Source organism: Onychomys torridus, chromosome 12, assembly GCF_903995425.1.
Source record: "Onychomys torridus chromosome 12, mOncTor1.1, whole genome shotgun sequence".
Classification (NCBI taxonomy): domain Eukaryota; kingdom Metazoa; phylum Chordata; class Mammalia; order Rodentia; family Cricetidae; genus Onychomys; species Onychomys torridus.
The window spans coordinates 55,885,588-55,903,081 of NC_050454.1; the positions used below are offsets into that span (position 1 = coordinate 55,885,588).

The 17,494-nt window shown below is 43.0% G+C and overlaps 1 protein-coding gene across 2 annotated transcripts in view; it reads left to right on the plus strand.

The window, feature by feature from the left end:
• Cxadr (CXADR Ig-like cell adhesion molecule) overlaps positions 1-17,494 on the plus strand; it is a 54,853-nt gene that overhangs the window by 16,487 nt on the left and 20,872 nt on the right. For both annotated transcript variants that reach the window (XM_036203365.1, XM_036203364.1), the window contains exons 2-3: positions 10,366-10,532; positions 14,112-14,316. In XM_036203365.1, coding sequence (XP_036059258.1) covers positions 10,366-10,532; positions 14,112-14,316 — 372 coding nt within the window. The remainder of the gene's footprint in view (positions 1-10,365; positions 10,533-14,111; positions 14,317-17,494) is intronic.

Consider the following 17,494-nt stretch of genomic DNA (forward strand, 5'->3'; position numbering starts at 1 on the left):
ATGGTGGTTTCCATCCCACCGCATTTCCTGGGTACTGGGTATTCGATTCTCCTTGGTGTGGGGTGTCTAGCCCTGCTGTTTATAAAATGCAAAAGTACCCTGCGCTAGTTCTTATTGTTGCTAATTTATCTATTAACTTTCTTATCTCAGCAGATAGAAGTGATAATTGAACAACTAAAATACAGCAACCCCCACGCTCATAATTTCTACCCCCCTATGAGTGATTTCTTCTTCCCCACAGCAACTTATAAAGGACTAATTGAAGTAATTATATCAACACATTTAACCACTCCCCTGCCGATCTACTTCATCTCCTTCCCTCCCTTCTCTTCCTCAGGACAGGTCTCTCTGTTCGGCTTGGTGTGTCCTGAAATTCCTGGTATGGCCCAGGCTGACTTCAAACTCCTGATGTTCAAGTCTCAGCCTCTGAAGTTCAGGGATTGCATGTGTGTGCCGGGACTGCATGTGTGTGTGCCATTGCACCCAGCCCAGCCCAGCCCAGCCCAGGCCCCACCCCCCCTTCCTCTCTTCTGTTAGAATAGCTAGATCAGTCAGGTGACTTTCTAAGCATTACTAATCCCAGAGGAACTTCCTGGCAAGACGGTTGGCACAGGTTTGTGAAACAGGAAGGAATCGATCCCAAGAGCAAAGATCACTGCTTCGTTTTGGCACAGGCCTGAATTCTCTGTGATGTCTCCACCAGTAGCAACTCTGTAGTATTGGTGACTAAACTACAAAATTCTGCTTGTCCTTATTAGTCACTTTAGTATGTGGGTTGCTGGTTGGTTTAATTTCCTTCTTGAAGTTAGGCCAGAGAGGCTTCTTCTTGTTGTCTTTAAAGTCTCTGTAAAATCCAGCGAAGTCTTCACAGGATGCTCTGAAAGGGAAGTTTGGGTGATGGCTGACCTTTCACATAAGCACATTGTGTAATAGTTTTCGAAAACAGACCCTCACTTTCGGGAAGTGAAACGAAAATGCCAGAGTTATCAATCTGAGGATCCACGATCTTCTAGAAAAGGGGACTGCCTCCCTGCTGAGGGATATCTCAGTGGGATCGCTGCAAAGCGAGCGCAGATTGCCTGACATTGCGCAAACCCGGTTCAGGTCCTAGCAGGTTTCTGATTTTAAGGGAGTTAAGACTGTGTTGATGGTGGAGGAAGAAAGGAGGACATAAAACCACCTTTTTGAGTTCTCCCACACTGGAAGAGGCATTCTGTGCCAAGGTGGCTAGGTGAGCCAGCTTCCGAGTCCTGGGAGCTAAGAACGTTATCAAATTGTCTGGCATGGGAGACGTTCTGTTAGTAACATACATTACTTCCCCCAAAGAACAAGGAACGGTGTGTGTGTGCTGCCAAAAAACAAAAAACAAAAACAGTATTTCCAGCTGTGCTGTGTTAAGACGCATGAAATGCATGCATGTCACAAGGCGCCGCGGCACTGGCGACTTTCTGTGGCTGGTCTGTTTTGGCATCTCATTCTGCATCGTAGCTCCCATCAGCTTCATCAGGGGCTTCTCTCCCATCCTTGCAGGGGCCTTCTGACGCTTGGGCTCTCGTAGGTGCAGCAGACAACCCTTCCGGTCTCTTGGGGGTAGGTCTTTTAGTTTGACCTTGTCTCTTTTATCAGCCCGGTCAGCCTTTTGTTTTGGCAAGGTGGCCATGGCCAGGATGGGTGTAGAGGAAGGGTTCGTCTCCAGTTGATTGGGCTGCTGTTTCTTCTCTTTTATTGTGTTTTATAACTGTATGGATATTGGTATGACCTGACTCAGTGAGATTACTATGTCCTCTCTTTAAAACAGCAACCATGCCGGAGTGGTGGCGCACTCCTTTATTTCCAGCACTTGGGAGGCAGAGGCAGGTGGATTTCTGTGAGTTTGGGCCAGTATGATCTGCAAGTGAATTCCAGGATAACCAGGGCTGTAACACAAAGAAACCCTGTCTCCAAAAAAAAAACAAAAACAAAAATAAAAAGCAGCAATCTTCAGGGCATGGTTGACATTTCTCTAAAAGCAGGTCCTAAGTGAATTCTTTATAACAGTTGACATTAGAGTCATTCTAGCACCCCTTCCCAAGAAACTAAATAAACATGGGAGATGTTTGAAAGCTAAGAAACATTTTTTTTTTTAAACAAAATTTCGGTTTTGCGAGATTTCCGTGAGTCTGTGATCAGCATGGACTACAAAGGGAATTGTGAAAGTCCAGAGCAAGGGCTGGGAATGTAGAGTTGGTAGGATGTTTATCTACATGTGCAATACCCCTGGGTTCAATCCCCAGCAAAGCATAAATGGGGTGTGATGGGGCACGCCCGTAGTCCCAGTTCTTAGGAGGTGGAGGCGGGAGGCTCTGAAGTTTAAGATCATAAGGTCACTCTAGGCTGTGTGGGTGAGTTCAAGGCCAGCCCAGGTGATATGAGACTAAAAACAACAACCGCCAAAACCCAGATGTTTTGCTCTTGTGCCGATATTTTGAGAATTTCTAGATTTTGGAGTGAGGACGTGCCTGAGTGCTCCCTTTTGCTTCATTTCCCGGGGACACTTCAAAAACAAACAGCTTTTCTTTATCTCTTCCAGGATAACTTCCCATAAAAGTTTTCTCAACACCTTCTCTCGTGTTAAATAGTTGTGTGTAAAGTAAATACATGTTCGTTTCTTTCCAGGTTTGCTGACATTTCCTTAAAGTAACAAGTGTTCTATCTGTGTCTAAGTGTATGACCCGGCTTGCTTGTACTGGTCATTTCTCTATGTCCTCACCGTCTTCCCAAGTCCTCAGCCTCCTGCCTTTCCAGGAAGGTCTGTCTGATGGTCCCCACTTTCATCCCGATCCCTCTTTTAAAAGCCGCGCTTTATTTCACCTGCCTCGGTTCAAATTCCCCCTTCCCACTGCCACTTTGGCGGCTTTATGTACTTGCTATGTCCAGAGATGATTGAGGGAGATTTGGGACATATGCTCCGGTGATGTGGCTCCAAGGTAGGGGTAAGTACGTGAAAATATGTGCTTCAGGGAAGAATGAACAATTACCTAGAACGAAGGAATTGGATAAGAGGAGGAGAAAGCAGTTGACACTCACTGCCTGTGGGGACCACGGATGCTTGAGGGAGGAGGTGACAGGTTAGATGCACTCTCGTAAGAGGTAGGAAAGTGAACTAACATGGTGTGTTCTGCACCTCAGTCCGCCCGTTGTATCTTCTGGGTTATTTTTCTCGGGACAGCAGATCAGGGAGTTTGACTGTGTATTCCTTCTGGGGACCCTAGACCAGGAAGTTTCACTGACGTCTTCCATCTTTAGTGGAGAGTGGACTCATTCGCACCCCCTTCCAATTGCACTTATCTTGTTACGTGTCCCCCTCATTTTGAAATGTACCACCTTTCCTCTGTAGTGGACCCTCCGTTCCCCTTCTCTAATTCAAACACACTATGTACCAGTGAGCTCTCTTCCTCCTCCTCCTCCTCCTCCTCCTCTCAGTACCTCAGATCTGTGATCTGCTTATCTCTAGGCATCCAAAATTGACCGGTTGCTATTTTATCCTGCTGCACCAAGTGCTTTCTTGATTGATTAGACTGCAAAATACGTTATGTAGTTGTGGATTTCAACTGATAGCCCCTCTTCGCACCCAGATAAAGAAGAGACCTGATGTGCCACTGCTCGAATTCGACACGACATGGTCTTTTCAATCTCCACGTGAGCCACCAGTGGTCAAACTTCATTTGGTGGTATAGGCAAAAGCAGAAGACACATACACTTCCAAACATCCCTTATGTCTCTTCAGTGACATACAGTGTCATTCGCTGCTGACTTCTGTCGGAGCGTCTGGAAATCTGCTGGGCTGAAAGACCAGTGACGGTCGTGATTTCGGTGGCCCATGGCTTTAGAAGTCAGAAGTGAAACGGTCACTGAGGGTAGAGAGTGGCAGGCAGCCTGGGACAGCGTGAAAAATGCTCATGGTGGTATCCTCACCGAACCAGAGTACATCTGGTTCAATCTGAAGAGACACCTCCTAGTTCAGTCCATATATGGGTATAAGAGATGGTCTTCGGAAGAAGTGACCGGATAAAGAGGAGAGCAGAGGAAGAATCCTAGAGTGTAAGTGCTTGGTCGAGGATGTACTATAGTGCAGGAGTGAGTTGCATCAGAAATGGCTTTCTAGCCCATCTTTAAAACCATTTTAAACTGTTGTAGTACGAACGTATCTTAAGCAGTATTTTGTTTCCTGTTCCTGAATTCTTTGGCTTTATTTCATCATTTTTTTCTTCTACCAGGCCTTCTATTGCCTTCTGTTATGGCCGTCTACATTATACATTAGTGTTAATTAAGTGACAGTGTTATTTAGTATCAACCCGATTTCCTGTGAGAAACAGTGTGGTGTCATTGTGTGTAGTGTCTATTCTGCAGGATTTATGAGGCATAAATCAAATAATCCACAGCCTCTGAATGATGCCTGACTTATAGGAAATTAATAAAGTATAATTAAGTAAAATTAATCAAGTTCCTCTATATCTTTGTGAACATTAATTATTTCCTGCTTATCTGGAGGGACCATCTTAGATGGTCCTGATGATGCATTGATTTGGTTTGTGAGTTCTCAACATGTTTAGATCATACATGGGAGTTTTTGTTGTAATAAACAGCTCATCTGTTCCATGGATCTTTCTGAGGCACTCAGCCTGTATTCGTTTCTCCCGGCTGCCATAACAGGATAGCAAAGAGGATGGCTTAAGTGAAGAAACTCCTTTTCTCACAGATCTGCTGCTAAGAGAGCCAGGGCCAGGGAGACAGCCATTTTGGTTTATACTGAGGGGCCGCTCTCTGGCTGGGAGGCAGATATCTTCTCATCTCTGTCTGCACAAGATGGAGAATCAAGGTGACTCTTCCTCCAGTGTTCAGCTCAGATCCTCGCCTTTAAAGGCTGTATCTCCACGTCACAAACCAGCACATTCACCCTCAAATAGTAGGAGCATTCAATAGCCGCATTCTCCAAGTGTTTAGTGTGAGTGTTCTGTTTTTATACATTGTGTACTTAAAGCCATGTTCTTTTCGAATGATCTGATTTGACTAAATGATTAGGTAAATAAAATGGAATCCAGAGGGCAATATTTAACTATGTTTTTATTAATGTGAGTGAGATTCAATTTTACAACCTCGAACCAAATCTGGTTAGGTTTCTTTTCCTGTTGGAGAAGACTGCTTCCACCTGGTGTATCTGCTGTAGATCCTTATCTTGGTAGATGAGCTTGGGTTTATTACCCAACTTTCCTGCTCTTTTTTTTTTTTTTTTTTCCTTTTTGGGCAATGTGATTGCTTTCAGATGTTTTCTTGTTTCATAGTACTTCAGGGAATAATGTCTTTGGTTGATCATGTCCTTGCACACTGAAATCTTCACTATAGGAGTTTAGCCACAATTCCTAAAAACCACACAAACCCATTTCCCAGGTTTCCTGATGTTTCCAAGATAGAATATACTGCTTCACTTTCTCTTTCTCACAGTTTCTAATGTTTTATTAGTCTTGGCTTTTATTAAAAGTCTTTTTGGCTTTGTTCTTGTGGTGCTGGGAATCAACCACAGAGCTTTGCGCATGATGGGCACCACCACTGCCCTACCATTGAGCTACAATTCTGGCTCTCGGGCTTTGAGACTGAATCTCCCTACGTAGCTCAGGCTACAAACTCTTTGAGCTTCCAAATGGGATTCTAGGTGTGAACCTTCATGTGTGGCGATTGTTTTTTAAACACTGCCAATGTTGTATGTAGAATACAATATCACATTGTGTGGGGCGGTGGTGACACACGCCTTTAATCCCAGCACTCAGGAGGCAGAACCAGGCAGATCTCTGTGAGTTTGAGGCCACCTTGGTCTTTAGAGTAAGTTCTAGGACAGCCAAGGCTGTTACATAGAGAAACCCTGTCTCGAAAAACAAAAATACAAAAAACAAACAATATCATATTGCTTTAATTTATATTTCTGTAGTTCTTTAATGACATGTACATTTTAAAATAGATTATGGTTTAAGAACTGTGTGAAATACAAAGCAAAATTGAATACAAAGTACAAGGAATTCCCTTATACCTTGGGCTTTTTTTTAAAAAACATAATATTTTTTAATTGATTCTTTGGGAATCTCACAGCATGTACCCCAATACCACTCATTTCCTAGTCCTTCCATGTCTGCCCTAAACCCTTGTAACCTCCCCCACAAAATAAAATAAAAAGTAAAATATATAGGGGTGTGTGTGTGTGTGTGTGTGTGTGTGTGTATCCCTCCCTCCCTCCTTCCCTCCCTCCCTCCCTCCCTCTAATCATCTTTTTTACTGGGTTAAAGTGTTCCTTTTGTCGAAAGTCATATGGCTGTAATCAAACAGAGCATCCCCTTTTCCTTTGACTTTTTCTGAATATACTTTTTATTTTGTTTTGGTTTTTTGCAAGATAAGGTAGCCTTGGTGGCCTGGAGCTTATATGTAGACCAGGCTGCCCTCAAATTCACAGAGTTTGCCTTCCAAATACTGGGATTCAAGGCGAGCACCCCCATGCCAGGCCTTGCAAATATACTTTGCAGGTTTTTCTGTCTTCATGGTTAGCTTGTACATTTTTAACTATGCACTATGTCAGGTATAGCTGTATTTTGAATCAGGAGGCACATGCTTTCCACTCTGGTCTAGTGAAAGTGACTTTGGTCATTTGGTTAAGGTGGTGCATTGCAGAATACTCTAGTAGAAAGCCACAAGTTTTCCCTCTGTAACTCATGTTCCCTGAGACTTTGTGACACCACATAATATACTCTTCCTCATTTTAATTTTCCCATTTGAAGCTTTTGCTTCTGTGGTTTTGCAAAGTGATGACTTCCAACTTCAAATATTTATAGTAAAGCCTTTTTCCCCCACCATAGCTTCCCCACTTTTCTTAAAAACAATAATAAAAAAATGCACTTTCTCTAAGAGCTTCCTTACTCAACATAATTTAAAAATCTTATCTTTACTTCTCTTAAAAAAAACAAAGAAAACCTTAAATTTCCTCAGCATTTTCTACCTTTGCGTGATTGAAAGGCAAAGCTCACTGCAGATCGCCCACACTGACAAGCTAATGTCCGCTTGTCAATGTGTGTCATCCATTCAGAGCACTGCCTCCCCTTGGAACAGCAGCTCGGTCCATTGCTCTCCTGGTGCCCTGCTTTGTAGAAGCGGATCTCCTAAGGGCTTTTTAGGAGGTGACATCAAGGGCTGAAAAATACTCTTTGATGACATCACATTGCTTTGATGTTCTGTTAGACTGGGCAACAGAGAGTCTTCAAAGACCCAAGGATTTAGAAATTGGAGATAAGAAAAGCAAGCAGAAGGCTGGAAGATGTTATTCCAATTAGTGTCCATGTGGGATGGGCCTCACTCTGTTTATTTATATACTCCAGTTCTGAGGACTCATAACTAGCCTCTGCAAGGATTTGGAGCTTGAATTTTTATGCCATTTATTTCATTAAATCCTGAAAAGCAATTTCAATAACATTATAAGGTTTGATCTTTGATTTAGTTTTCAAACTCTGAACCTGTGAGTAATTTGTGAGTTAATGTATCACTTAGCTTACTGAAGTATTAGTAGTTTACAGAGTTCCTACGTGAGACCAAGTATATCTTCTGTCTTTTGTTTTATACAATTTTGACTGCTGCATACTTCAGCACTTGAAGAAAAAAAAGAAAAGGATGCTTCTTCAGAAAGAGCTCTCAGTGTTGTGTTGCTAGGAAACTCGAGAACCCCTTTGTGAGGATCGTGAGATTTCAGTTCATTTTTAGTACAACACATTGAGGAGCAAACACATTCCAAAAGAGAAATACCGAAAGTCATTTATGAAACTGCTTAAAATATCTTAAGCAGAATAGCATCTCCTGGTATCTGGGGGATCCACGTGCAGGTCCTCACTTAGTGCACATGTAAAATGTCTACATAGAGCCTATGCACCTTACCCACCAGCAAAGGGAAATACAAGACAGACTACTTGAAATGTAGGAATTCCTTCTGGCAGCTTTTCATATTTCTTTGACATCTCTATAGTTCAATCTCAAATTCTTTCCAGCAGTTTATATGGTGCTATTTTAAGAGACAAAGGTACTTAGAAGTTCCCTGCCCCTAAGGAAGCTAATCATGTAATGGTAAATCAGGATTTCTATCTTCAAAGGTCCTATGCAGGCAAAAAGCACACGAGCACTGAGGAAATGTGATGGATATAAACAGGTGACTACCGGGAGGATTCCTAGAAGGCAGAACAGACACCTCGCTGGAGGGTAGAGAGGTAGAATGCAATTTTTGAAAATGAGGTAGGCATAGGACTAAATTTATCAGACATTATAAAAAGGATCCCAGAGTTCTGCTCTCTCTTCAGCAGAGACTCGAGATGCCACACATCAGTGTCAAACTGTATTGTAATTAAATACATTGTTTCATGCAGACATGAAACAAACTGAAGGCCAGCATGCTTTCAGGATGTCCTTAAGCTGTTGATTGATCTCAGTCAGTAGGTTTAGATGGTGGATCAACCCTTGCTGGGTGAAAACCCAACCCCAGCTTTGGAGTCGTAACACAGAAGTCGTGTGTCCACGGTCCCTTGGGTGTAGGGGTAGGCTAGGATGAGAAAGGAAGCTCTGGGCTCACTCAGGGCACCGTAGAAGCTGGTCTAGACAGGGATTGTGGGTGGTCTGCTGTGGTTGTATCTCGGGCTGGTCACACACCTCGTGTGGATTGTTTGCACAATGGTAAGAGTGCTCAAGAAGGCGAGAAGGGTTGTAGAAAGGAATCTGGAGGCCTGGCCCTGGATCTTACCCAGCGCTTTCTTGTCACTGGTGTGACTTAAGAGAGGAATGCAAAGGATTTGCACCCGTTCCTTCTTCAGGTTGCGCAATGCCCTTAAATACTACTGTCAGAAGCTTAGGATGGTGACTTTTAGTTCCTGCTCTTGGAGCTTCAACTTCACCAACATTATATTGTTTCTGATAGTGTAGTAAGGTTAATCCTCACCTAATAGAAAGGATAATGCCATACATTATTGGAGGAACATCATCAAATAGTCACTGTGGAGAATGGGGTCTTGGGATTGACTTCTACTTTTGCTCAGTGTGTTAATGGTAGGTGCAAGATGAAGGGTTGGGGAGGGTGAGCAGAGAGGATGGGGAGAGGGAGAAGCAGGCCCTGGGTACCATTCAGAATCCACCCAGCACTGAACAGCCAAGTGGTAAAGCTGCTGCTTAGCCCAAAATGGTGAAACTTGGTATCCTGAGCAACGAGATGTTTGAGTCCATGCTTAGGAAATCCATTAGAGCTGGGTGGTGGTTCATGTCTGTAAAATAGGACACTTAGGACACTGAGGTGGGAGCATTGTTTAGAGTTCAAAGTGAGTTCCAGTCCAGGTTGGCTTAATGAATGAGACTGTGTTTCAGAATAACAAAAGGCATCACAGAGAAACTGGTAGATATGACAAGTAGTTCTGTGGAGACTTTTATGTTGTAGATGGTTTTAAAAGATTTTTATTGGATGATTCATTTATAATTCAATTTGTTATAAGTCAAGCTAATGACCAGACTATTCGTACCTTGGATCTTGATCTGAGCACCAATATTAGCTTTTCATTTATTTATTTGTTTGTTATGCTTGTTTTGTTTTTTCAAGACTGGGTTTTCTGTGTATTGGTCCTGACTGTCATGGATCTCACTCTGTAGACCAGGCTGGCCTTGAACTCACAGAGATCTGCCTGCATCTGCCTTCCAAGTGCTGAGATTAAAGTTGTGCACCACCACTGCCCAGTTTTTCTCTCTCTTTCTCTCTCTTCCATATTACTCTGCTCTCATGAATGGTCACAGGGTCATATGGTGGTATTGTGTTCCCCGACATATTGTGCACGCTAATAAACTTATCTGGGGTCAGAGAACAGAACAGCCACAATATTAAACATGAGGAAAGGCAGTGGTAGCACACGCCTTTAATCCTAGCATTCCAGAGGCAGAAATCCATCTGTTCAAGGATACAGCCAAGCATGGTGACTCACGCCTTTAATCCCAGGGAGTGATGACAGAAAGAGAAAGATATATAAGGCGTGAGGACCAGAAACTAGAAGCATTTGGCTGGTTAAGCTTTCAGGCTTTTGAGCAGCAGATCAGCTGAGGTTCATGTGGATGAGGACTCAGAGACTTCCAGTCTGAGGAAACAGGATCAGCTGAGGAACTGTGGAGGTGAGGTAGCTGTGACTTGTTCTGCTTCTCTGATCTTCCAGCATTGACCCCAGTACCTGGTCCAGGTTTGATTTTATTAATAAGACCACTTAAGATTCCTGCTTCAGGGTCATGTGCCAGGGCAGTCGCAGAAGCTTAGTCCCGTGTATTTGTTTATTTCTGCAGATGTCACCAGAGGTTTGAGCATCACTACTCCTGAACAGAGTATCGAGAAAGCTAAAGGGGAAACTGCTTATCTACCGTGCAAGTTTACACTGAGTCCCGGAGACGATGGGCCACTAGACATCGAGTGGCTGCTATCCCCCTCGGATAACCAGAAGGTGGATCAAGTGGTGAGTCTGATCAGTGCTGGTCACTGCACACGTCAGTGCGGATGTCCGGTGTGTCTTCACACAGACTGGGTGTAAGGGGAGGAGAAAGCCCCCATCTGCTCAGGTGTGGTAGAAGCGAGGAACACAATCAAGCTGCGTGTTGACACACGCAGGAGACACTGCACATGTATTGAATGAAGTGAGTGAAAGGCTACTTCAAGCAAGGACCACTGGAAACTTCTGAAAGCCTGGGTATGCGTGAGGGGCCACAGCAGGGGATAGGGCGTATCAGGAGCCGGCAGACAGGAGTGCACACAGTGTTAGGGACAGGGTACATCGATTTTGTTAAAGGAGATATAAGATACAGTGTACTGTAAGAAAAGTGTACATTAGTATTGCTAGAGCCTGTCTTCCATATTTCCTCAAGTTAAAAAGCCCGCACGATGAATTACTTAAGAAGGGAGTGAAATCTTTGTTGTCTTACCTTCTATTTGTTTGTGCGCCTTTGCACTTAGGAACGCTGCCATAGTGGTGAGCCAGAGGAGGCTAGAGGAGCTTTGGGAAGCTATTCTTTCCTTCCACCATGTGGATTCCAGGGGTTGAACTCAGGTTCTCATGCTTGGTGATAGGTTCCTTGCCCTAGAGCCCTCTTCCTAGCACACAAAATGATCATAATAAGGGGTAGGTGTGGCACACAACAGCAGAAACCCCTGTGACTTATTTACTTAAGTGCTTAGTAGTCACTTTATTTAGACTGCTATATATTAACTTTGTTTGGCATATTTCAATTAAAAAATACTAGACCAGAGGTAAGAAAGTGTGTTCAAGATTTCACAGGGGTATGGAGATCCAAGTGTTCGTAAGAGATGAGCGTGGTGGTGCACACTTGTCGTTCCCCCACACAGGAGGCTGAGACAGAAGACAGCCTGCGATACATAATGTGGCCCCTTCAAAGAACTCACAATCTTACTTATTGACCAAATAAGAGAGAAGGGGTCATTTCATAACTGAAAATGAAATTCTTCCACTTAATGGTTAGTGCAGTCCAGAAATGAGTATTTTGGACAAATCCACACATTTGTGTAGGAGATAAAGAAGAAGCTGCTGTAGTTGTCAGTGACATGGGCTGTGGATTTACTTCTGCCCTGATTCTGTAGCCAGAACTGTCTGTTTCCTAAGCAAAAACAAAAACAAAAACAAACAAAAAACAGCACAAAACAACAAAAACGAAAAACCACCGCCAGAGCTGCCTCATTTCCTCGTATCATCCCGGCTACCCTGTGGCCTTCTCTTATTTCCCTGCTCTCTCCCTGTGAAGATGTCTGCACTCTGAGCACACGTTTCTAATGGAGGTCCGGCACTCTCTTCCCTCATCCTGCTCAGGATTCTGAGCCTGCTGTTAACACAGGAGAGCATGAGTTACCTGAGACCCTGAAGTCTGTGACCAGGTGTGTGTAGAGACCGGCAGGCACAGTGTGTGTGCCCCGAGCTTACAGCCTGTCTGTTCAGGGAAGGAGCGTCCCAAATCTTCCAAGCTGAGGACAAAGCACACAATTGCGAGACAAGCATGACACTGGGCCCTTGGTCTGGAGTGGTCATTTCTGGGTTAAAAACCGGGCCTTAGATTTAACGCACAGTCAAATCAGATGAAAAGGAAGCTGACAGGTACGGAAATGCTTCCTTCTATAGTGTTTTAGCTATAGCGTACGTTGGCTGAACTTCTGCTTGAATAGGGTTCATCGAGCAGATGGTACCTAAGGACATGGAGTTGGAAGACCGGGCTGGAGAAATGTCTAGCCTTAACCCCGTGAGACACTTTACTATGTGCCTGCCACATCCTGGTCAGTGTTGTTATGCTTTAGTTAGGCAGTCATGCGTGTTTCAGCATGAAGAGCATGAAGGATGTCTTCTAAGAATATCATTGTATGACTTTGACAATCATTTGAACAGCAGAGAATGTACCTGCCCAGACATAAGATGGCTGTGAAGTAGTCTTGTGGACCCACTGTTGTATATATATGCACACCCCGGGGTTGACAGAAACATCTGTATGCAGCACATGACTATATAGACTTATTTAAGCTTTAATTGAAGTAGTCTTGTGGACCCACTGTTGTATACATGCACACCCCAGGGTTGACAGAAACATCTGTATGCAGCACATGACTATATAGACTTATTCAAGCTTTAAAATGACTCTAGGATGCGCATGGTTATGCTTATGAAAGTGAGGAAACAGGCCCGGAGATGAGGAGGAGCAAGTCCAATGTCATACAGCTAGTAATTGGGATTTGAGCCCAGACTTGTGCAGTTCTGACACCTGTGCTTTTATTAGCCTTGTGCTGGCCTTCCCTGTCTCCCATGATCTGTAAATCCGTGTGTCTGCTAGGGATATATGTCCTAACAACAACTTCTTAGAAGAGTTTAACAAAATACTGCATGCATAAGTATTTTGTCAGCTTGGAAACATCAGTGAGATACTGTGCCCGGTGAAAACAGCCCGGCTCATTGCTTAGCTAGGTTGCATCAATTGATGTGACAAGAGCCAGGGCTTTCTTAGTATAAATGTTACAAGGGAACAATCGCACCATCCTTACCACATTGCAAGAAATCAGTGAAGACATGGAGGATCGTCTGGTAAATGGTAGGTGTCCCATTGCTTAGCCAGTTGTCGTAGGAAAGCACTAAGTTGGTTGACGAAGTCACTCACCGTGGGGACACATCCATTCGGTGCTTCAAAAAAGAAGTGAGATGTGTATGTCAAAATGTGCTTTTGACGTAGATTGTTTGAACTCGTACTGTAGCTTTTCACAACGTGAGTGAGGAGCTGAACAGACAGGGAGCCGGCGTGTCTTGTTTGTGGACACATGAGTGTTGACAGAGGTTGGTGAGTGGGGGTGGCAAGACAGGAATAAGGTGATGGGTCAGTGTGTCCAGACCAGTGCTGGCCCCTTCAGCTGCTCTGTGTGTTTACTCAGCAAACTGATCTTGAGTGTGACCTGGTGACGGGCACCTAACATACATACAGATGTGTTTCTGTGGACTCGGGCTGGGGTGGACATGTTAGAAGCGTCAAACAGAAAAGTTCAGAAAAAAGAGATCCTTGGGAGACATTTTTCATTTGTACTGTACATGATGAACACCTCAGGCAAAACATTTGTGTAGATTGTGGTTGTGTTTGTGGGTGGGTTTTGTTTGTTTTCCAGTTACTATAGGGCACAGTATATTATCAAATTCCACTTTGATTTCCCCATGTGAAGTGGAGCATGAGGCCACAACTCAGCCCCATTCGATTCTTCTCCTTTCTCATCCTGTGCATGATTAGATGGCTGGTGTTTCATAATACAGCATCTTTCTGGTTTTGTATTTCACATTAACGTTGGTGGGGGGAAAGAGGGTGTTCTTGTGTATTATTTTTCCCCATACTATTCAGATAAGAAAGTCATCTAGAGGTCCCAGCTGTGACCCTCTTGTTTGAGTTTGGTACTACTCTTTGCCCTTTGACAAGAACAAGGGACCTTACTGGGAAATTCAGACATTTATGCAATGAGAGATAGTATTTTTTTTTTAACTCCTTGTTTTCTTTTGCTGTTGTTTTAGATTATTTTGTATTCTGGAGACAAAATTTATGACAACTACTATCCAGATCTGAAAGGGCGAGTACATTTTACGAGCAGTGATGTCCAGTCTGGTGACGCGTCTATAAATGTAACGAATCTGCAGTTGTCGGATATTGGCACCTACCAGTGCAAAGTGAAGAAAGCTCCTGGGGTGGCAAATAAGAAAGTCCTGCTGACAGTTCTTGGTAAGTTACCATTCCGTGTGTCAAAGGGGGGTACGTGGTTACAGCATATAATATCAGCATTCATGGCAGACACAGCTGCTTTCTCATGGAAGTACTTGTGATGTTGAGGGACAGCAGAAAACAGAGTTCATATATTTTTTTGGAAAGGAGAAAGGAAGAGGCCTGCCTACTTGTGAAAGTCAGTGAAGGGTCTTAGGAAATGGAAGTAGAACTCAGCTATGATTTGAGTGTGTTGTGACCAAAACTCACTGAGGCTTAGGAAGTGGGCTGCTCTTTTAGGTAGTTAGGTCAAGGAGCCTCCATTCTCCTGAAGGGATTGATGTCGTTCCAATGCTGCCAGATCAGTTACCCTGAAAGCAAGTTGTTACAGTTGATTAGCTTCATTGACCCCTTCAGGGGTCAAATGCCAGTTTTGCGTCGGTCATGAGGTCCTCACTGGAGACCAGGCAGGTACAGTTAACATCCTGTTCTTGGAACGCCAGAATTCTACAACAAATTCCTTTCAAAACAGTGATCTAGCCTCAGCTTCAGTTGTTTTGTTATAGCAACAGAAACCCAAACCAGACTAAACCAGGAGTTAACCTTAACTGGTGTAAGTTTTTTGTTGTTGTTTTTTGCTTTTTCTCTTCAGAAATTTCCCTGAGAATTAATTCAAACTTGTCATTTCCTTTAACTTCAGCCTATCACTTTGAAACAAAGATTTAATTATCATTAAGCCTAAGGCCTCATTCAGCTTTAAATGAATTTGTGTTTTAAAATGTTTGTGTTTTAACCTTTACTTTCATAAGTATAAATGAGATTTCTGTGATTAATTCCTCAGAGTATTTATTTATTTGTATTTTTAAAGATTTGTTTCATTTTAAGTTATGTGTATGTAGATGTCTGTGTGGGGGTATGTATGCATGTATTTGTGCCCATGCAGGCCAGAAATATTAAAAGTTGGAGTCATATGCAGTTAGGAACTGTCAGATGTGGGTGCTGGGAATCGAACTTGGGTCTTCTGTAAGAGCTTTAATAAGTACTTGTATCCACTGAGCCATTTGTCCAGCCCCAAATCACTGGAATGTTTCAATTGGAGGAGATGTACTATGGTAGAAGGAATCGGAATAAGGGCTGAGAGGTTATTTACCTCCTTGCTATAACTGTTTCTATTCCTCAGGTGAGGGAATTAGATAGATGCTGGGATGCCTTGTAGCTCTCTTGGGATAGCCACAAAAGAGATGTGTCAACTTCTTAGTAAGCTGTCAAAGACTACAGAGGTTATTTATTCAACTTTAGACTCTGAAATAATGTGTACAATTAATCTCTTCAACTTAGGAGGCTCTGAAAGGCTAGAACTCAAATATATCTCTGAAACTTCCTTATGGTAGGCTGTACACACAATGTGTGCTGATTTCCATAAGTAAAAAACAGCTGTTACTATAGTAACTTCCCTGTCTGGGGACTCATATTCAGGCAGATCCACTTTTTGTAGGAAATGCTGATTACTAGAATTACTTAAGATAATCTTGGGAATAATTAAATAAGAGAGTTACCTCTTGTCACACTCTGTGACTTGGTTTTAGTTTAGGGTAGGATGAGTAAGTGTTTTGGGACAGAGCCTCTGCTAAAGCATGCCTGTGTGAGCAGACAGGGACTGGGAGCCATCGATTGCATCCCAGTGGCAACTGCTGAGGTTGTCTTAGTTGCTGGCCACCTCATTGATTTAGCACCCGAGGGTGATCTTAAAGACACTCCATCTTAAAATGGCTCTAGTTAAAAGTATTTCCTGTGATGTGAAAGTGAACCCAAAGAAGGTTCCAGAGAAGGGAATGTGGTGTCATTGGAAATGCTAGCTATGTTTATGCCCTGTAAACATGGACGGGCCTTTATATTTGTAAGTTGCATAAGCTGGCGACAGTGTCTTTAAACCAGTGGTCTGAACTCTTACTCAGATCCTGATGCGGGTGATGTGTAACTCTGCATATACCTTCTTACAGTAGCACTATCCTGGAAGTACCAAGTTCAGACAAATTGTAGAGCATCTCATACTGCTATTCATATTATTCACAATGTGATTGACGGCTGGCTGTCAAAATTTGGGAAAGGTTCATTGGGAAGCAATGGGATTTGTGTAGCTAGTTTCAGAGAACTGGACAGACATGCTTTCTGTGGGTGGGACAGCAGTGATGGCATGGTGGCTAAGCACATTGTGGTAGCAGCAGGAATGGCCCTTGACATTTAGTGTGTGTGAGTGTTCCAGTACCCACTTTTATTCATAATGGGGGAACAAGGAAAACTCATGTATGACTGAAAGCATGAGAATCAGCTTAGACTGGGGGTGGGGGAAAAGCAACAGCTCTGGCATTTATCAGACTGGGAAGACAGATGGTCAAGCCAACCACAGACTTCAAAGCAAACATTGTTTTTCCCAGGGTCTTAGAGCAAACTGAAAATAACAGCTTACTCTTTGGCCAGCATTGCTCCCAGACCGACTCTGCATTACCCCCCTTTATTTACCAGGATAATAATAATATTAATGGCTCTCCATCCTGACAGTACCCACTCCATGTTTAGTACCTAACTTCTACTCTTTTATCAGAAATAGCTGTCCAAGAGCTGGTGTCTACTTTTTTGAGAATATTCACAAACCCTTTACAGGTTTTTGCTTCTTGTGTAGTAGCGTTCCATACTTTCTTGGCTGCTTATTCTGATTTTATAGACTGCACGTTTGTTCCTGGTGAACTTGTCTAAGCAAGCTTTATAGTTGTCTGCCCCCAAACTATAGGGTTCATCAGTAGCTGAATGGGAAGTCACAGTGTGTTGTACTGATATGTGAATTTAATAACATTAACAGTATTTAATAAAGACGATTACTCATATACACATGGTTTATTCTAAAAAAATACTTATGGAATAAAAGACCAAAAAAGTATGTAACATTCTTCATTAAAGTCTTGATTCCAGGAGGAAGATCTATGTTATTTGATAGAAATCTAACTAGCCAGCCAGCTGGCCACATTTCAAAGTAAGGCTGTCTGCAGCCCTGAGTTCCACTTAGTGGGTATATAGTCAGCCTTTGTATCCCTGGGTTTCACATCCTCACACTGAACCAACCATGGATCAAAAAATAATTGGAAACATTTATGTTCATGGAATGTACAGACTTTTAATGATTTTTCTCCAGTCATAATCATTA